The 22,753-nt window shown below is 36.5% G+C and overlaps 1 protein-coding gene across 1 annotated transcript in view; it reads right to left on the minus strand.

Annotated features, from left to right (window-relative positions):
* Window positions 1-22,753, minus strand: part of LOC130418983 (protein unc-13 homolog B) — a 91,689-nt gene that overhangs the window by 18,175 nt on the left and 50,761 nt on the right. Inside the window, exons 12-26 of the mRNA XM_056745297.1 lie at window positions 13,451-13,494; window positions 13,124-13,199; window positions 10,171-10,245; window positions 9,165-9,384; window positions 8,520-8,747; window positions 8,163-8,304; window positions 7,161-7,330; window positions 6,422-6,537; window positions 6,136-6,299; window positions 4,879-5,029; window positions 3,103-3,171; window positions 2,258-2,347; window positions 1,656-1,796; window positions 297-481; window positions 129-214 (exon numbers count right to left, since the gene is read on the minus strand). Coding sequence (XP_056601275.1) covers window positions 129-214; window positions 297-481; window positions 1,656-1,796; window positions 2,258-2,347; window positions 3,103-3,171; window positions 4,879-5,029; window positions 6,136-6,299; window positions 6,422-6,537; window positions 7,161-7,330; window positions 8,163-8,304; window positions 8,520-8,747; window positions 9,165-9,384; window positions 10,171-10,245; window positions 13,124-13,199; window positions 13,451-13,494 — 1,957 coding nt within the window. The remainder of the gene's footprint in view (window positions 1-128; window positions 215-296; window positions 482-1,655; window positions 1,797-2,257; window positions 2,348-3,102; window positions 3,172-4,878; window positions 5,030-6,135; window positions 6,300-6,421; window positions 6,538-7,160; window positions 7,331-8,162; window positions 8,305-8,519; window positions 8,748-9,164; window positions 9,385-10,170; window positions 10,246-13,123; window positions 13,200-13,450; window positions 13,495-22,753) is intronic.

Consider the following 22,753-nt stretch of genomic DNA (forward strand, 5'->3'; position numbering starts at 1 on the left):
CAAAAGAAGCAAGTGTGATGAAGATGGTGTGTTAGGCAGAATAAACAAAAATGAATTGCGATTCGCATACATAAAGCACACAAACAAGCAAAGCGCACAACTGAAACAAAAAACACACATCCTCTTACCTTCCAGTGCATACTTCATATCCTGAGAAAAGAGGGTCCACATGACCTCAGCACTGACTTTCCCCACGTCCAGCTCCTGAGGAAACCTGCGTGAGAGTCACAGAAGGTTGATCTTACCCGCTCAATGCGCTTGTGTGTGACATTGTGTGTCTCTGGGCATTGACTGACTGATTTATTATAGGGCTGTAGGAGTTTTTGTCTTCTTCAATGATGGACACTATTAAGGTGATGAGTTTGGGCCAGAAGTCCAGGTTCTGCACACTTGGTCCTGGTTCCTCTGTAGTGGCGTTGTCCACTTCTGCTTTCTTTTCCTCTTCTTCATCGCTGTCTTCTTTCTTTTCTTCTGGTTTTTGCTGCAATGAGCAGAGGGGTGATTTTAAATATGTATGACTTTCTTTCTTCTGGAGAACACGCCATAATATATTTTAAAGAACGCTGGTTACTAAGCAAAACTGGACCCATTGACTTCCATTGTGTGGACACAAAACCACTGTGACATTTCTCAATCTTCTTTTGTGTTCAACAGAAGAGTCAAATACGCATTTTAAATGATACGAGGGTGAATAAACAATGATAGGTTTTATTTTTGGGTGAACTATCCCATTAAATTAAAATGTAGTCAAAACAGTAACTTTGCAACCAAGAAAACTGTGGTCAATCCCTAGCACCTTTAATGCATTTAAATGCCTTTAAAATGACGTCTGTCTGTCATTAAAGTGAAAGTTCACCCAAAAATAAAACTTCTGTCATTATTTACTCACCCTCTTGTCATTTTTTTCTTCCACAGAACACAAAAGAAGATATTTAGAAAAATGTTGTTAACTGGACCCTATTCACTTGCATTGGCTTTGTGTCGATACAATAAAAGTGAATGGGGGCCAGTGCTGTTCGGTTGCCAATTTTCTTCAAAATATCTTCTTTTGTGTTCTGCGGAAGTCCTGAAGGTTTGAAATGACAAGAGGGTGAGTGAATGGTGATAAAACTACTATCACTCTAAACTTTTAATATATATTTATTTTAAAAAAATATTTTCAGCTCATTCTGAGACTGGATTTTGGCCTTTGCCCTTTGTTGAAGACAAACATTTCTGAGTGACAGTTTGAGTGACATGGGTGGCCTCTATGGTAGCAGATAAATTCTATAAAATATTTCTCTTTTTAGCCAGCACCAGAAATTCAACAACTAAAAAAACCAAAAAACAAAATGTCCAAACTTCAACCCTTACGAAAATTAACCATGCTTTTCTGTGATACAAGTGTAGTAACCATATTTTTTGGTGCATTGATTACTTAGAGCAAAACTATGATTTTACTACAGTTACCATTTTTTACTCTGGTTTTCAAAACCATGGTTATTTTGTGATAAACATTGTTTTACCAAGTAACCATGTTTTTTGGGTTTTAACTGTAGTAAAACCCTAGCTTTTCAATTTTAACTATAGTAAAACCATGGTAAATTTCGGTAAGGGAACAATGTTATATACATTTGTAATCAAACAAACATACAATGTCACAAATGTTTACTCACAGGTTCCACCGCCGGCTGAAACTGTCTGTTGTACAGCTCTTGGCAGTTGTTAAAGATGTACTCATACGTGGAATTGAGGCAAGCTTTCACACAATCCTTGACAACGTGCGCTGCACGTGGGGGAGACTGTAGTTCCAGCACCTGAACACAGAGGGCACCAGAGAGGACAGGAGCTTGTCAATGTACATTGTACTACAGCAATATTCTGCTGCTGAGGCACAGATCTTGGCAAAATATCTCTTGCTTGAGTCGAAGAATATAGAGACGATGTAACTCCAGCCGAGAAGCGATGAGCTGTCAAATCAACAGTGACTAATCTCTGTTACGAAACCTTGAACAAAAGCCTCTCTCTCATAACACAAAGAAATAAGTCTTCATCTGAAACCTTTTATTATCTTCACCCTATTGTCTGTTTCTCCTGTACGGTCATAAGTTTTAGGACATCTAGACCACTGTATGAAGCACTCATCTCTAAAAAACAGCACTTAATATCTGTATTACAAATTCGACCTACATCCTATAACTCCCAAATGATGTTTTAAACACAAGGAAACGGGCAAAACAACACACTGCCCAATGTGATTTATTGCAAGACATCTTACCTTCAGTCTGAAAAATGCTATGCTAGTCAGTAAATCCACTGTGGATTTGAGATCCGACAAGCGAGGCTTACTGCTTGCTGGGAAATTATTCTGGAGATAAGAGAGACAAGCAGAACATCATAGGAGGTTTGAGTGAGAGGTACAACATGACCCTAGTCGAGAGAAAGTACAAGTCCTTTTTGTACCTGCAGTTATTTACTACCTAGCAACTGGTAATTTTACCATGGCAACAAAACACATGTTTTGGAGTACACTCATACCAAAGTCGATAACTATAGCTACGTAACTGTACACACCAATATGCAATAATGTCATATTAATTTTTTGTTTGCATGCAGCATATTTACATTTTAAATGTGACAGCCCTCCACATCTTTTCCCTCTTTAACATTATTTTTACATTATTTTTCCTCCGTATTTCTCATGGTTGTAGCTCGCTTACATTTTGAAAGTTTTTTCTTAAGGTCACTGCACATACAGTCTGAAATTTTCGGTATACGTTTATTCGTATTTGGATCTCGTTTGCACGGTTTCTCTAAATTGTTAAAAAAGGCCAATCAAAAAGCTTGACAGATGCGAAAAAACGCAGAAAATCGAACCCCGTCCGAATTTTTTTATGACGGAGGAATCTATCGGAGACAATGTGTAAATGTGATTGACACAAAGTGAGGTCTTATTTAGTTTTTAATGTGCGGACATTTTTCGGACGCAAATTTCGGACTCGATGTGCAATGAACAGTCTTTTAACTCTGGGTGGTAAAAATGTTTTAGATGCTTTTTCTATAAATGCAATATCTGTGCACATAAAATTTGATTCGTTAATTTAGAACAAAACAAATACTCACTCTGTATGTTGACAAGTCAATGCGGAGGGAGTTATGAATCTGATCCAGCAGTCTAACAAACCGATCTTTCTGTTGTAACATATGATGACAAGGACAAGTTAGTGATAGACAGACATTAGCACCTTTCTTTCTTGATCAATTTATTCCTATTATAAATGTTTGTTACTTTGCTTGTAACTAAAGCATACAATCTTTCTACATACACTAAAAGTCCACAAAACCTTGCCACAATATTCACATCCACATTTCTCTGTAATCAGATTCTCTCTGAATGAGTTCCATACCCCGAGCCAAGGTCAAAGAACAGAAAGCATAATTACAGCGCACACACAATCACTGAGAAGTTATATCAGAGCAATGCGTTTGGAAAAACCCTGCTAATGATAATGATAAAGGCATAACATGAATTGGAATCAACGGGTCAGGGACACTGCAATGCCACTTATTCACAATCTTGTATCTTGTAATGTCACACAAAATCCTGTTCATGGTCAGGTGAAGCGCAAGATAGGGAAGAAAAGAATGAAGTTGAAGCTGCCACAATAGCATTTTCCACTGTGTATGATGTAGGGCTGTGACGGTGGAAGTTTTTACCACTGCGGTGGTAATGGACAAATCAAAAGCGGTGGTGCGGTTGCCTCGAAATATATATTATTTATATAAATAATATATATATTATTATATTTGCGTGAAGCAACCACATGACGAGTAGAAGAGAAATACGGACCTTATTTAAATACATGAAATTGTTAAATACTTGAAATCTGAAATAAATGATGAAACATCAGTCCATGTTTAATATACAAATCCATCAGTAAACAACACATAACAGCATCTAAAACATTTAAATAAACATCAGTAAATAATAAAAGCTTAAATGATATAAGAAAGTCAAATATTAAATAAAAAAGCTCTTGTTGCAGTGACAACTTCATTCAGTCGTGTAATAACCCTTACAATCCTTAACAATTCCATTTGAAACAAACTGTTTAAACCTAGCTTGGCTTTCCTATTCAGATTGCCATAAAAACGTAACTTTTTCCTGCTCGTTGGTGGAAAATTTATATGTTGACGTTGTCCAGATTAAAATGTTTACAGCTGCAATAAATGCGCCTTCAGAAGATGTGCACAGGAGCGCAAAGAAAAGATGTCTTTCAGTACCCGCGGCAGAATCTATGTGCGCTCGGACACCGAGCAAGTTTTGATTTTGTGTAACTGTTCATTTCAGAACAAGATCTATTGCAGAACCCGCAAAAGAGTCGTGCAGGCTCGAACGCACCAACGGAAACATGCCAATCGTTTCTGTGTTTATGTAAAATATTTTAAATGAAACCATCTAAAACTGAAAGGTTACAAATAGCAATCCTGATCACAACTATAATTTTTATTACACTTATATTTGTGACAGTGACGTGCACTACCGCCGGTGGCAGCTCACCACCGCCATGACACTTTACCCCCGCGGTGGTTGGCCACCGTCACAGCCATAGTATGATGAAAGCCATGGTTTGGATATCAAAGGTTTTATGTCATTTTCATACAACAACGTCACCACCAGTGTTATTACGATAAATATTATATTACAACTTATCTACAGCACTGTACTTAATTTAAGACACTAATCATTTTAAGGTAATAGTTTAACAATAATCTATTATTCATCTTTATTTGTCAAAATATTTAAATGGCACTGGTTCTGACTTTTTTCACATATTTAGATTTTTGCATGTCTTATTTTATCATTTGAATTTACTACAAAGCTATTGTAGAGGTTACCCCAAAGTTGGAGGCGGTGAAGCGGTCACAGGCTGAGCCGCTGGTGACTGAGGTAGGGTGAGCGTAGAATGCGTTAATGTTGGCCAGGAGCATGCTCATCACCGCAGGTACCCCGGACAGCATGTACTTAGAAGACAGGCATGCAAAATGTCTGTGGATGAGCAGAGAGAGACATGAAAACAAAAAGTATGAGAACGTTGCTTAAGTGTTAATAGCATTATTGCGTAAATGTCACTGGTATGTCACATAACATATCGCTGGTATCCTTCTGAAATCTCATGTCTCCATATTTTGTGATTTTTATTCTTTGCCATAAATCATTAACATTAGTCACCCTTTCAATTCAATTCTTTTTTAATAATATAGCGCTTTTCAAAATGTGCATTTATGTTGGTCACTGGGTTTCGCAAATATTTAATTTATATATAATTTTTATTTTAAAAAGGAATGTTTAACTTTGACAACACAGTATGTAATCAGTTTAAAAGTACGGTGTTTTTTTTCCATTTCCTGAAAAAATGTGAATCAGAACATACAAGGTTTCAGAAGGACAGCGACAATATGGGTGTAACAATTTAGCCTTATTTCATAATACCAAAAATGTATGATATGTAGTTTAGAACCACTGCAATTGTTTTACAAATTTGACATCGGTTTTTATACTATTGGTTAAGATATAAAATTGTGACCTGTGTCACTATGTGTGTATATATATACACACACATATATATATATATATATATAATGTTTTATTGTTTGTAATTTTGAGCTTTACTGCTTTAAGAAGTCCTCATGCTTTGATGAAATTCCATTCCCAATTTTTATTTAGTTCAAATTCTGTTTTATTATCTCAGTGACAGATCTACTATTTTTTTATTAATTTCCATACAATTTCAATGAAACCATGAAATGTCATTATCTCTTTAAAAATGGTTAATGAAACAAAAATAAACTTGTTATTTGAATTTGTTCCATTTTTAGATTTTGTTCAAAATATTGCTATAAAATCATAATCGTTAACCCAGTATCTTGTACCATATTGTGAGAGGAGTGTATGGTATAACATTATTTTTTATAAATGTGTAAATAAGCCAATGAATATAAACATTTAGAAACAAAAAATAGAATATGCATTCGTGGCAAAGTGTGTAAAAGACCCCCTGTCAATGACAACAGAAGTATAGCTATCAGAATCCAGAGAAATTTACAAATGCCCAAATATTAATAAACAAAAGAACACAAAGTGTCAGTACTTACGTCATGGCCTGATAAATGGATTCTATCCCGTAGCGCATCGCAAACTCATCTGCAATATCTTGAGGAATCTCATCAAAGTAGACCTTCCAGGCATCATCTCCACGTGCCCCCGGCAGCTTTACTGAACCCTGACCTTCAATGTCAGTCAAATAATGAAAGATATTCTGAAGAAAAAAAAAGAGAAAGACATTAAGTTACACTTAGGTGAACGACCGAGACAGACTTTTTGTTTTAAAACTGAAGCAAATTTTATTGTATTTGGTTTAGTTAGCTTTATAGAGTTTACCTCATGCAAGCAGGTGTACTGAATATGATATGGGGCCACTTTCTCTTCCCCTTTGATTTCTACACTTATCTGCAGTCTAATGGCCCCTGATACCGCCGACTTGTCTGTGCGTTTTTCTGTACGAAAAAAATAAAATGATTATTGCCAATAGTGACACAGGTGTCTGACATTTGACCCTGAATAGTGAACTTGACTAAATTTGAATTGTATTCAGAAAAGTACAATTTAACAATTTTCATTTGCATGCTCAAAAATCTCACACTAAAAAATCATGCTCATCTTATTTACCCCTTTTTACAATAAATATTTCACCAACAAAACAATTTCTTGGTCTGGAAGTCATTGGCTGAGAAAGTCATAGATGGACATCAATATATTGAGCTCTTATGAAAATCTGAAGAATTGCTCTCTTACTTCTGTAATATTAATATGTATTCAGAGAAATGCAGTAAAACCAATCGACCGGCTGTAAAATATCCAGCACCAATAGTGGACGTATATTTATTTAATGATGAGGTTTTCTTCACCATTGGCTCAAAGTAAGATTTTGATCATATCCCAGATTACACACTGTAAAAAGTCTGCATAATGTCTTTCCGACCAGACGTATTACAACATTAAAAATGTAAAAAGATCTGAGCCATATTATATTGGATTATAGTTCATATTTAAGTAACATCACACATTTTATGACCTGTACTACCACACACACACAAGCACACAGACATTGAGAACTTACCGAGATTGTACCAGACATCCATTTCCCCACTAAGCGTTCGGACCTCAATGATGCTCTGACCTAAAAAGTCATCGGATTCCCTCTTCAGACGTTGCTTCACCCGAGACTTTATATCATCATCTTCATCCCAAACACGCAGTTTAATGCGGTCAGATGAATTGTGGCACTCACTAGAATTATTCATTAAAAATAAATGTAATTTTAAATGATAAATTAATTATTCATTAAACATTGATGTCTGTTTTAAATTGCGGTTTATTATAAAATAAATAAAATATGTATACAAGTGGGAGACGAATCTCAAAAAACAGTCTTTAAATATTTCTCATCAAATTCTTTTAAGACCAAATGATCTGTACTATACTGTACACATTAACTTCATGGCTCTTTATTATATACAGCTATGAAAAATATATTCAATATTTTATCATTTTCCTTCTCTTAAAGGCCTTAAAGGAATAGTTCACCCAAAAATAAAAATGATGTCTTCATTTACTCACCCACCCACATGTCATTTTAAACCTTTATGACTTTCTTTCTTCTTCAGAACACAATAGAAAATATTTCAAAGAATGTTGGTCCCCAAAAACCCATTTACTTCTATTACTTTTATAGACACGAAATCAATGCAAGTCAATGGGGACCAACAGTTATCAACATTCTTTAAAATATCTTCTTTTGTGTTCTGCAGAAGATAGAAAGTTATAGAGCTTTAAAATGTTAAAGGGGGAGTAAATGATGACAGAATTTTCATTTTTGGGTGAACTATTCGTTTAAGAAGAAACATGAGATGAAAGTGAATATTAAAATATAAGAACTAAAGAAGAACAAAACACAAGTAAGATCTTCATTAGGTCTCGTGCAAACATTAAGCATTATTTTTATCCTCTAGTAGAATTGCATTAAAATTGTATAGATTAAATTGAAAATGAATAATAATATGAACAGAGCAGTGCAAAGAGAGGATCGCAAAAGAACAGAGAAATGATTATATTGACTCACAAGTTGAACGTCTCCTCCCACACAGGGTTAAGGTTACCATAGATGGTTTTGGTTCTCTTTTTAGTCTTTCCAACCTGAACCGTCACATACGGATCACTGGAACCTGTTCTGTCTTTAGCCTGCAGGCCCTGAGCGCTCACCACTGTTTAACACACAAACACACACAGTCTGGACCATGGTACCTAGAGAAATCTTTGTCATAACCACTTAAACTGTCTAATTCTAACAGCACTACGTTTTGACTCAATCATGATTTAAACGTTAAATTCAGATTATAAAGAAGGCTCCAAATATTTATTCAGGAGACAAGAGGACAGAGATCAGTAACAATGACTAGTCCCTGCAAGATTTCCGTACCCATGATGGAGATCTTAGCAGACCATTTGGACGTTCCATCAAGCACAGTCTGTTTAATGCCCTTCATCTGCTGAGCGTGGTTCAATTTGGTCATATGAAACACAATCCTTATGAACTCAAAGATCTCTGGTTTATTTCTCTCTCTGATCTTCATGCGGTCTTTCATAGCCGAGATGATATGCTGCGTTCTGTCTTCTGCCCCTGTTTTGGAGCTTTTTTCCGCAGCTCCTGGAAATCAGAATAAAGGTCAAATGCGTGATCTCGGATTTCAACAGAATTTCAGAACTAAACAAACACACAAACAAACAAACCCACACAAAGGCCATGCATTATGATTATGACATCTTGTCTCACAATCAACCAAAAAGGTTGACAGAAATAGATTCTTGTGACTTTTCTTATAAAAACGTAATGTGATTGTTATAAAGCAAGACAAGAAAAATAATGTAAGGGGAAATCTGCTGAAATTACAATACAATATATCATAATATCAATTCATCATAGACAGACGCATGAGTGCTACAGTATAACAATTACTAACAAAGAAAAACATTGCTGTGTTTCCTCTTAGTTCCAATCATTAAAAAATGAAAAGAACAATAATATGTCTACTCTTAGATTTCATATATCTGGTACGTGACTAACGTTGTAAACAGTCGGCGTTGAGAAGCTCCTGGCATTTTTCGTGGCATTTGACCCCACACTCCGAGCAGCGCATGCCCTGTCGTGCAATACCCCACAGCAAGCCCTCACACTCGTAGCAGTAGGTGGGAGTGGTGGCCGTCCACACTTCAAAGTTATGGGGTGTTGTGCAAGAAATAGGGTAAATGAGAGCCTGCAGGGTCTTCTTGTACACATGATTCTTCTACAGAGAGACGAGAGAGAAAGAAATAAAACCAGTTTGCGCCAAGAAAAGGCCACGAATACAACCCTAAAAAATACACATTTCAAAACAAACAAAGACCAGCAGGATGTGCTATAATGAAAAAGCAGTTAAGAATGAATAAAAGGCAGATGTTCATCATACATGCTTCACTCTGGTCCTGTAGGTGTTGTTATGTTAAGACAGGTGTCAACATAATGACTAAATGAAGACATGTAGATATATTTTTCTGTTTAACAAAGAGTGGGTGTCCAAACCTATTTTGTTAGTTTACCATGAAAAAGTTTATCCAAAAATATTCTTAAATGGACGCCAGAGCATATGACTAGCCAAGTTGCTATTTTGAAACAGGGTGGAATCAAAGACATCTTAGCATAAAGCAACCATCTGTTCATAAATGAAAATTGCTATCACTCACTTATCAGTCAAAAAATGGTTGGCTGCTATTTGTAACCACAACTAAAAGTGTCAACTTGTTCTTGTCAAAAAAGAAGTCAAGTGTGAACATGGCCTTAGCTGTTATAAAATGCACATGCAACCCACTGCTTCACGAGGCTTACTGCTTTTATAAAACGGTTACTCCATATGCGTAGCAAGGTTTCATAAAATTAAAATAAATAAAGTGATATTTAGGCTATGTAACGCGGTTATAAATCGTGGATTTTTATAATGGCTTAGAACTCTGCTTAGCCAATCAAAATCAAGGACCAGAACTGACCATTTTATAAAGTAATGTCTGACGGAGAGTTATTTGCATGTAAGTCTTACCAATTCTTCATCTTTCAGTGAAGAGCGAACAGACAATGCTTGCGAGATCCCTGCCTTCCTGGACCGCACCAGAGACTGGAAGAAAACAGCGACTGATTTACAATGTGTTCATTCACACCAGCTGTATCAGTACTAATAATATCATATTGTTTGTTGATATGTGTTTATTCATCATCATTGCTTACAATGTTACTTTAAATACTTTGCCAAATGTGATTTCATGGCTGTCACGGCATTCACATTAATATGCTAAACACTGTTTGCCCGTTAAGGGTGCCATGTACACTTAAATAAATAGCTTTAAGAATTTCACGGCTAACATCCAGTTGAATTATTAAATACAGACAGAATAATAAACAGTGCCAAAACCCACAACAGATAACCCATGACATCCTGACCATTATTCTAAAAGTAAGATTTATTTTCCACGAAAGCATGATTCGCCCTCTCATAGATAATGAAAGCTATTCAACAGACACAAATGGACTGTCTTTATCTTTCTTCTGGGGCTCAATTATTCTCGAGTCAATCGTGAATTGCACAGGGTCTTTCAGAATGTCATATAACTGAGGTTCAGCTAACAACTGTGGTTTCTTTTATTGCAATAAATAAAGATGTAAAAGCTGAGTTCAAAAATCAATACCGTATTTCTAGAAAAAGAATGGCACAAAAATACAGTAAAAAAGAACAATTTGAAGCATTGTGAAATACACATTCTGTCCAAAAAAGGTGACACACTCTAATATTTCGTTGGACCGACTTTAGCTTTGATATTATTGGAGAATGAGCATCTTTATATTATAAAAGAGCACCTTTATATTATGCATTATATTGATACAAATGTCACCTTTATCCTCTATTATGAACAAATACACACATAATGCCACTTATGTACTATTCAATATCATCATAATTAATTAAAATACCTTCACTATGTAGTAAATATTCTCGTAGCAAATATCCTTTCAATATGACAATTGTGTAAGACACAAATGCACAGTTTCAATGTTTTAAAAGCACATTAAAAATACAGTGTTTTCTAACAGAACATCTGAGGCTTACAGAAAACAGTTTTCAGCGTTGACTCATTTTCATCAGGGCAGTGTGACCTAGAGATAAGGCACGAGCAATACCGTTGGGAAAAATAAATTCTTATTTACCGAGAAGAGAGTGATGTTGTTTTAGAGAAAATATTATTGTATGCCACGGGAAAATAATGATGTTATGGTTTATTATTTGAGAATGTCTTTAATTTTTTTTTTAAACAGGCCAACTTGACACCATTAAAGTTGAGCCGATGTGCTTAGAAACTTATGTGGGCAAAGGAAAGGGGATTGGCTAAATAAAAAAGTGATAACCCTGAGACACCTGATTGGTTTAATAGGACCTACACCCCTCTAGAGAAACAGTATAATTGATGATGTAAAATGTTGTGTTGTTAGACGATCTCATGGGCTTCTAACTACTTTGTTGGCTCGAGCAATAAAGTTTTAACTCCTTGACACCTGGAACCCTTGTTTGTGAGATTTTGTCTCATTGAAGACTTTCTCAGCCATTACGGCACGACATTAACCTCGTCATTCAGTATATTCAGGTAGTCAGCTGACCTCATTCTTTGGGCACATAACGTTAAATAATAAAACGGTATAAAGGAATGTTAAACTTCCTTGCATAAAATCTCTATGAATTATTCTTTAATCTATTGATCAATGAATAGATATTAATTGCAGCATTCGTTGCCATGAAAGCTGTTGCTGATGCAAGTCAACATCAAGTCTGTGTGTTTCTTTTCCATTTAATCAACAGCATGACAAATGTTTCTCTCAGTTCTATTATCACATCAAAAAGGCTTCTGACACATTGCCTCTTTATCTGGCTCAGCCGCTTAACCATGTACAAAGTCACTTGTTTGTAATGCTCCAGCCATATACTTGGAATAATCCCTCCATAAAGGAGAGATGCTCAAGAGTTGACAAAACAGCATTGCTTATAATATGGCTATAAAATTCAACAAAAAACAAAAAAAACTGCCCACTCATCTGTGTATTATCAAAGTGTTCTGTGAAGCACACTATAGTCTGTATAATTGGATACGCCAATTATGAGACATTCAGATCGCTTGCTGTCATTCACTGGACATAATGCATTACAGAACCACCTAAAATAACATTACACACAGAAAATAATATCTAGGCTAGATAAAGCAGCTAAACTGCCCTTTAACTTAAAAACCAAAGTCAGAGAAATAGAAAAGTAAACTTACCATAGCCTGGTAATGAGAGAACGCATGAGTGGAAATGACAAAAACAAATCATATTTGTAAGAAGTTTCAGGAATTGTAAGATTTTGGTGCGATATGATTAACAGCCACTGAAAAAATGAAGAGTAAAATGATTTTTTATTGTTTTTCTGATTTATTATTTATACTGTATGTATTTTTGCTTCATTCTGTGAACTACTAAGAATGTTTAGATATAGATTATTTTTTGGGAAAACGAAAACTGGTGAAACGGGTTAAAATAACAGAAATGATGCTTTGCACTTTTTAGACCTTAAATACTGCAAAGAAAACAAGTTCATATTCACTTTTAAACAATACAACAGAAACATTTGTTCATGTATTTAGGAATAGTTAATAATTCATTTTTTATGTGATAACCTCGATTTTTATCACAGTTTTTATCTGTCCTGTTATGCTGTCAGTCTTTCACATTGATGTTGGATTACTTTATGTCACTCCTGATGTTTGATTTTGTTGAAATTTGATGCTGATTAAATGAAAATTTGGAATGGTCCCTTCATTTTTTCCAAGGCTGTATACACGACTAAGGTTAGATCTGCATTACGATTTTATCACATTATGACCAATATAAAAGGAAATATTACTTTGTGGTATAACTGTGGTATAATGTTGTGTTTTCACATTACTCCAAGTGTTTGAGCAACAACTTACCACTTCGCTAACCAATGGTATTGGCTTTTTCTTTCTAAGATCAGGCATGCTGTCAATGCCAAATAATCCTCCTCCACTGAAAACAGAGATTTATGATGACGCAATCACGAAAAAAGATGGATGAATAACTACTAAACGATACATAAATGATTTTGAACTACTGTTATTAGTTTTTCTTCTGCTATTACATATTTTTTTGGAAGTATTTGCACTACTGTTATTGTTTTTTACAATGAAAGAGAAAAAGAGAGAGAGAGTGAGAGTGAGAGAGAGAGAGAGAGAGAGAGAGAGAGAGAGAGAGAGAGAGAGAGAGAGAGAGACTCATACCCAGGTTTGGCCACTGGATGTTTGTTGTGTTCTCCATTGATATTCTGTTTGAGATGAAAAGTGGAGCATATGTAAAATGAAAAATGAATATTGCTGCTGCTCACAGACAATAAAACACAAATAATATGAAGGAAATAAACAAACAAACAGAGAGAGAAATAGAGAAATATCTGATGTTTGGTTGATTAAGCTTCCCTGCTATATTTATACAATCCGCTGCTGTGGTCAAGCTCAAAAATGAAGTACATGTAAAGTTCACAAATCTGAAACTGTGAAAAGGTGGGAGACACTTGACACAAAGTGATTATAGAAAACTGCAGACTTAACAATCATGCCAAACATATCAGCAAAGTGCTAGTAGAAAAACCACTGCCATAAAACTCAGACTCATCTATTTCAGCAACAGGCCTGAAGATTTATCTGCAAACTTTCTATTTTACATGGCATATTTCTTTAAAACCAAGAGGGATACTTTCAAAAAGAATGAACCACAATCAACATGGAAGAATAAAATGTGTGCAGCATTGACAAATCAAAAGAACAAGCCATGTGATAAAAGAAAATCAAAGACAATATGTTTAAGAGTAAATCAAAACGGTGTAGTAAACTCAGATCTAAAGGATGTCAGCATCATGCCTGTTAAAGGCATTTGAATAAACTGGATTATTTTTCTCCAGTATTGCAAAAGAAAGCATCTTTAATGTGAAAAAGATATAACCTGATCTTCATCTTGGCCTCCATCTGAAAATAACAAATAGTACATAGTAGATGATCTAACCACATTCTTAACCAGAAGAAACATAATTTTTTAACCAGACATCAGACAAATACACTACAAAGCAATTAAACTCCCTGTCTATGTATATATTGACATCATCAGACAGAACATTTAATATATTCATCTAAAGTATACTGTATAAACACGCAGTCAGTCTTAACTACATAACTGAAATTTTGCAATCGATCAAGACAAAGTTCATGAAAGTTTCATTGATATGCATTATTAACTTCATTAATTATGCCTGCACTCTGCTTTCATGTCAGGTTTGTTTTCATTTCCATTCAATGGGAGTAATTAGTTTTCCCTAAGCCTGGGGAAAAGGACTTGTTTAACACCCAGCAGGGTGCTTGCTAATACATCTGCAGCGAAGGCCTAAACACCCACTGGCAACACAAGTCAGCAGTTTCTCAACTTGTAAATGGATCAGTTTTTTACAGAATAAAATAAAAACACAACATGTCTGGTGAAGAACTTTTGAGATACTTTGATGTGCGTCCCACTGACAAATTTATTTATAATTCTGCACTTTCCATTTCTGACATAATAATAAATTTGATATTGATTGAGTTTAAACTAGAAACACTGCACATATTTTTAACCAGGGGAAAGAGCTTTGCATGCATACAAGTCAAATGGTGATGAATGTACCTGCATTCAAATCCTCTTCAGAAAATGTTGATATGGTCATCATACTGAGGTGTCTTCTGGATTCTCTTTTCTCCCTCAGGATCTGCTGGAAACTTCTAAGGCACTTCAGACGACGTGCATCCCTCTGACTAAGCTCTGCTTCACTACCAGCAATATCGGAAGACAACTCGGTGGGAGACTGCGTTTCTTCTCCTAAGGTGTCCCTCTGCTCCTCTATACCTGTTAGTTCTTCAGGTGAGAGAGACTGTGGAATAGTGTCTGTAGAGTAGCACGGTATTAAGTCAGCGTTGGTGAGAGGTCCAGATGTATCTGATGCGTTACTAGTGAGTTGGTCTAACTCTTGAGATTTCGGATGCTCTGAATCTTCAATATCATGATGGTGAGCAGAGTTACTGCCATCTACAATCTCACATTCAGGTGTCTCTACAAAGTCAGTATTGGTGGCTTGAGCTTCCTCTGCATAATGGGGTTCTGATTTTGAAGATGTCCCCATTTGAAGCACTTCTCCATTATAAGGGGCATTAACAGTTGATATCTCCTCCCCACATGAGGAAATGGGGGGATTTATCTCAACCTTCTCACCATCTAGCTTCTTCAGTGCTCCTCGCAATGCACTTTTAAAGTCAAAAACTGCTCTGCCAAATTTTTTTACATTGAAAGTCACATAGCTGGCATCAGTAGAGTCAGGGACATTGCAGGATGAAGTGCCGTCGTATAAAAGGTTACTGTCTGTTGTTGATTTTTTACAGAAAGGCTCAACAATGCCACTTGCATGCACACTGTTAAAAACAGCCGGGCAACTCTCACAAGATGATTTACAGAAATCTGCTTTAAACTCAGTTGGTTTCAGAGATGATGCATAGACCTTCTCATTCTCATACATGTCAGCAGTAAGACAAAAAGAGTCACAAACCTTGGTGCATTCCTTATAACCCAATCCAGGTTCTTCAGGGAGCATGTCTGTATCATGCTTCAAAGTCCTCCAATCCTCTCTACTGCAAGTACTAGAAGGGGAGTTGTAGTGTTTATCAGATAGTTGATCTGAAACGCCTATTCCACAAGTACCATTAGATCTTGATGGTTCCCTACCACCCACTTCACCTGTGGAGAAGTCTGTCTCCTCAAAACTACCTTGTCTAGAGCCAAAATCATCTTCACTCCATCTGATCTCCCCACTCCCATTGGGTTTCAAAGCCACTGGGTTCAAGTTTTGCCATGTATTGCCCTGCCCAAAGGTAAGTCTTTCTGGGTCAGACTCGGCCTTGGAACTTTGTCCTGAAGAGAGCGAACTTGTGCTTGGACAGTCTTGTCCATCCTGGTGTTCGAGGTAACCAAAGCTTAGTCTCCTTCTGCCTACACCATGAGAAACATCTGAGCTCTGATCAGTCATTTCATGTGTTAATAGAATGTGTTCATTGCATTTTGAAGTCTCAGGACTAGCAAACGTAGACTGGCATCTAAATGACTGACGTGCCAATCCCTGGCTTGGCATCTCTCTGCATTTTCCATCCAGAACTTGATATTCAGAGAGAATATTACCACAGCTACTTGAGGATTCAACGGTATAAGACTTGTCACAGCTTTGGGTAGAAGTATTGTTTGATTTCTGATGGTGGGAGGTTGCAGGCCAGGTCTCCACACCAGATTTGGTTCCAGATCTCATACATTCAATCTCCATTAGAACCGCATCCACACAGCTCGACACCTCCTCAACAGAACCACGTACTGATGACAGGTACTCTCTTAAGTCTGAAATCTCCTCTTGAATTTTGTTGATCCCGCGCAATTCCTTAAGGATGTGTTCAATGATGGCACTTGATTCTTCCTCCTGATAGTCTTCAGTATTCCCTTCCACGATTTTATCCTGCATTGTCATATTAAACCTGTACAGCAAAGAATCTTTTTGGCTTTTAGGCTCCACTTCAAATCCCTTCCCTGATGAAAACTCTGTTCCATTTAGATCTTGGGTCACTTGGTTCTGAATAACTGCCAGGGCACGGTTTTGCAGCAAAGTACATGGAATCTTGATGCCTCCTTCTCGATTCAGCTCGACCTCCCCCACGCAAGGTGCTCCTAAAACTTCTCCCATGGCGTGTCCATTAGGAACCTGAGGTGAACAATAGACCTCCCCGGAATCCAAGCCTCTCCTGTAGTAATTCTGCAACATCTCAACATCATCTTCTCCCTCTTCACCCTCTTCTTCAATTCCAGCATGGTAAAGCCCAGAAGCTTTCACAGCTTGATCTGTAGATCCCTGCAGAAAGCGGTGGATTTTCCCACGCAACACCAGAGCAACTTTAGGATTAGGCTGTCTCCTCTTGGACACCGTGGTTTTCTTTTTGGGTCTTGGATACTGAGGGAGTCCTGTCCCGTCCTGTCCATTGCAGCGGCTCCGGGAGAACATCTCTGATTGCGATTGGTCAAGGAGAGCCTCCCAATTCCTGCGCTGCAGAGCTGAATCAAATTACTCAGGCTTGATGTAAAACATCTGATGATACAGACAATTCAAAAAGACATGACTATGGGTGAAGAGGACATTTTAAAGAATTAAACAATATCAATATTCAGTTTGGAAGTACATGATCCCTTACAGAGTAATTAGATTTCTCGTTACTTTCCTCTCTTATCAAAGTTTTGGTAAATGATGGGCAACAGAATATAATAAATAATAAATTAAATTAAAGCTCATTATGATAAACAGCAGGCATAGATGTATGTTACAGTAACAACAGTTTCCACTTGACTAGCATATTGTTCTACAACTTCCAAATCTCATTTCATATTTTTTTACATCTGAAGATTAAGTACCCTAAATATACTACTCATCCCAAAAAAAGTCACACACTCTAATATTTCGTAGACCTCCTTCAGCTTTGATTACAGCACGGATTCACCGTGGCATTGTTTCGATAAGCTTCTGCATATTTGATTCACGTCCAACATTTATTCCCATCCAGAGTTGCATTCTTTTTCGCCAAGATCTTGTATTGATAAAGGGAGAGTCTGACCGCTGCATAAAGTTCTCCAGCATATCCCAAAGATTCTCATTGGGGTTATGGTCTGGACCCTGTGGTGGCCAATCCATGTGTGAAAACGATGTCTCATGCCACCTGAACCACTCTTTCACAATTTGAGCCCAATGAATCCTGGCATTGTCATCTTGGAAAATGCCAGTGGCATCAGGGAAGAAAAACCCATTGATGGAATAACCTGGTCATTCAGTATATTAAGTTTGTAAGCTGACCTCATTCTTTGGGCACATGACGTTGCTGAACCTATACCTACAATTCAATGGGAGGCTCTTACCTATTTGCTTAGTTAAATCCAGATGGTGACGTTTTTAGGATGGGCAGTGTAAATACATGTACACTGTATTCTGTATTCTGTATACTGTACATACATATACACCACAAACAGAAACTCATGCCACAACTAAAGGGAAGGCTCTTCTAAGGAGAAACTGTTACATAATGTGGTAACAAAAATAACCCAAATACATTAAAAAGAAAAAAACATTCAAAAAACAAATAAACAACTGTGATGTAGCCAAAAGCAACTTCTGCTTTTTGTGACTACAGGCAGACAAAAGATAATATAAGTGCAACAGATTAACTAAACAGAGCGTTCACTCAAATCCATGGCAACAAAGAGCAGTCAAGCATAAAACATGCATATTAAGACACATAAAAGGGTGCTATGGAATACTCTTTGGAACCAAAAAGAATTTGAAAATTCATACAAAAGTAAAATGTTCACAAATAAAAGGAAAGCTATGAAAATATGCTTACTCACGAAGACTCCTAGAGCGTCAATTAAGCAAAAAAAATGTCATGTTAGAGCAAAGACATGAGACACAGGTACAGTAACTATGGAAACCATGTTCTACCTGCATCCAGGTTCTCAGATTTAAAGATTTCTCTATAGACATATGGTAATTATATATATAAATTTCTCAATTTGTTTATACATTTCTATAATAGTATGTTTCTCATTTTCCACTATGGGTATCTGGTCCCATTCATCACAGAGTGCAACAGTGTAAATGAGAAAATTACACCAGCAACAATTTTTCCAATCAAATCACTCCTCTCCTTTCATCCTTTCCATTTTTTGCTTTACAATCCTGCAACACCTGCACAGTTAGGCAGGCAAATATTGTCATATGTCATTCAATATTGTTCACACAATCATACGGTACACATACGGTATGGCTCACTCTCACATCCCTCTTAGTCTTGTAATTTTGTCTCACTTGTTTTCTCACTGCATGTAATGATCTACATAAGCAAAGTGAAAATCACTGAAGCACACAAGCTAAAAGGGAGTGTGAAATTAATTTGCTCTATGTGTATTTAACTGATTTAATGACAAACCCTGATTCTTTGAAAGAAAGACTGGAGAAGAGGGCATGCTGGAATAGAAACCAGAGGGTTAACAACTAAATGAAACTAACAACTCTGAAATTGAATGGTAGAGGAAAAGCACTTTTCTATGCAGCAATGTCATGGAACACAGAAAAAAAGAAGAGCGTTCCTAGTGTTCTGTACAGACTGGACTATTGCAATGCGCTACTAGCTGGAGTTCCTGCTTGCACAACAAAACCACTACGGATGATCCAGAATTGCGGCAAACTTCCAAGTGCAACACACACCGGCAAAAGATAACTTCCGGTTTACGCAAATCGAACAAATAAAATATCAAAATCGGTCGTGCCCCCTTTATGTCATTTCCTATTTTTGATCTAAGCATTAAATCAAAAGTACGAAAAATGACCCGTTATTTGTTTTTTGGTGTTACATTTATAAACGAATAACGAAATAAGAAACCGTTTTTTAATTTTCCGATTTTGGAATCTTAATTGAATATGAAAAGAACGAATGATACATGGATTTAGAAAGAATCATCTATCTTTAGATATTGATATTTTGGTTTGTCTATAACTAACCCTTACAGCTTCAAAGGCAAAAGTGGAGAAGTCAAACGAGAAAAATAACATGGCTTCGGTACCAAAGAAATGGCGTATTTCAGTATCTAATTTCTAATGCTTGTTGCACAAAAATATAACAAAACTATCATAACTATATATTTGAAAGCCAATAAGATCATCCTTGTACTTTATGCAGTTTCCAGGCTTTAGACACAATTTAAAACAGCCCAATAGAAAAATGTAAAAACTAGTTACTGGAAATGCCATGTACTGTGAATAACATCGAACCAAAAAGACATTGTAAGGTAAAAGTGACAGAAAAACAATGTTTCAATATTTTATATTTCCATATCATTTTATATTTCCTCAAACATTATAGTGTTAGACAGCATCACCTCCTGCTGTATCCAGGCATGCTGCTTGCAGCGATTACAAGCTCTTAATTTGTCGGAACGCCAGATGGGTCAAAACTGAACTCCCTCGCACGGGCACACACCCAGATACAGTACAGCTACAGGCAAGATCATTTAATTCTCAAAGCCATGTCTACCAATTGTTCACGAAAAGGTCAAAAATGGGCAGAAGGTCAAGAGCTAGGTGCAATTAAGAGAATAAAGCGGTGTCTATAATGTAAATGCACAATGTCTACATGGACCTCTCTGCGCAGCTGAAAAATAAATGCAACAGCTGTAACATGGGGAGTCTACAAATCAATATAAAATGACAATAAATTTCCAATACAGTACATGCAAAACCTAATCCTTATACAGTACTGGAACAAAAACCTGTTGCCCATATATCACAGATCGTCAGCTTCACCATCTGTGAATCTTTACTAATCTTGTGTCTTGTATTTAGAACAAAAAGGAGAATTTTTGAAGAATCTTCACATCACTATTTTCTAGTTCAAATAGTGCAATGGCTTCAGAATTAGAATAAAATGATCTGAATATTTAAAGAATGCGGTTTGTATTGATTTAGTTAACAATGTAATTTTTGGAGCTTTAAAGGTGTGGTTCATAGAACCATTTTCTCATGAAAAATAGTGGTCTGAAAACAGAATATCTCCTTTGATGTTACGCTACGTTATTCAACAGAACAACATGCAAGCGAATGGGAATTTTCATTTTTGGATAAACTATTCCTTTAAAATACAAATACTTTCAATCAACCAATTCAAAGCACCTTTGACAAGAGAGGAAAAAGGTGAAATAATTTGATTTCTCAAACATTTAAATATTGCTCAAAACTACAAATATATATTTCTAACAAACAAATAAAACAAATTAAACATGCAACTTACCGCTGAAGATACACAGCTCTGTTAAACCACAGATGTACAAAAACAAGTACTGTGCAACTTTTCCAAAAGCGTGTATTTAAATACACAGTTTCATATTCCGATTTCCATGTACAATCTCCATTACAGACGTGCTGAACCAGTTCAAGGTTAACAAAAATGTAAAAAACACACTAAAGCATCTTTGATCAAGCCATAAGCCAACATTCCCAGAACCTCCAGGCAGCTTCCACAGTAATCCAACAAGTTAACTTAAAACAATACCAGCAGCTATCGTTCTCTATTATAAAGAGTTAAAGTAGTCTTTGTAGTCCTGACAAGCCCCTCACTGTCTTCTCTTTTAAAATAACGCAGACGGGCTGTAATTCATTCAAATCTACAGGCAATTCCGTTTTCCTCCCTCTTAACCCACATTTGTGTCACTGCTACACTCTTCTATCTCTTCAGCATCTTCCTCCTACACTCCTCTGGCTTGTTGCTAAGAACACAACCACCCTCCGCTGTGTGTGCGTGTGTTGACATACACTTCTACCCACTCTCCTCCTCTCGCTCTATCTCTCTCTCTCTCTCTCTCTCTCTTACACACACACACTTCTGCCATATTCACACTACACTTCTCCATCCATCTGTTTCTCTCTCGTTTCCTCCCCCTTGCGGAAAATCATGCACACTCCATCTTTCCTGCAACTTGGTCTTCTTCCTCTTACCCTATGAAATCATCCTACCGTTTGGTCTAATGAGGTCTAATCACGTGCCACCAATGTTTATGGCGTTTTTGGCATTATGAAAGAAAAATCTGCAGAAATATAAAAAAAATGAATCTTGCATATTGTTAGTGACAAAATTGTTTGAGGCTTTTGCAGCATTAAACAACATGTCAGGTTATGTTGACTTATTGCATAGCTCTCTGGAAAAACGGATACTGATTGGTCACAGCATTCTGCAATCAAATATTTTGTATGACTAAAATGTACAGCTGACCCCCAAGCAACTGATTTGCCATATGGTATTTCTAATATCAGTCTTCAGTCTCTTTTTCCAATAATAAAAATAAACTGACATGAATGATAATTTGAGAAATATTTAGATAACTTAGTTGGGATAGTGCACAAGTTCATTGCAAACTAAATTTGAAGTGACAATGAATTGAATGGCCATATAATTACATCATCGGTGGATATTTGAATATTTCTTATACTGTATTTGCTATTAGGAAAATTGCTTAGTTGTACTATAAATCTCCTCTCAAACCTCATAACATTCTTCATTAGCAAATCAATGTTCCATCAACCATGTACACGCCACTGGAGGGATTCACAAAAATTGGTCTAGTTGACCATCCACGCTACAACGCTTCCAGGCTGTAGGGAAATCAGCGGTGTAGGAAGAAGAGATAAAACTGGGAAAAGTGGATATCTTTAGTGACTTTCAGCCAATGTCAATCTGCAGGTCTTTGATTTCATCCAGTTAATATTCACTGCATACCTCTACTGAAGAGTGAGAAACTCTTCCTTATCCAATTCATTCGCGCCATTCTCTCTCTATCTCTCTCTCTCTCTTTTGCTCTGATTCTCTTTGACACATCCTCTTCTGCCATCTCTCTAGGGTTTTTCCAGCTCTATGGAAGACTATTGTAATAGGCATATA

Source organism: Triplophysa dalaica, chromosome 4 (assembly GCF_015846415.1).
Source record: "Triplophysa dalaica isolate WHDGS20190420 chromosome 4, ASM1584641v1, whole genome shotgun sequence".
NCBI lineage: Eukaryota > Metazoa > Chordata > Actinopteri > Cypriniformes > Nemacheilidae > Triplophysa > Triplophysa dalaica.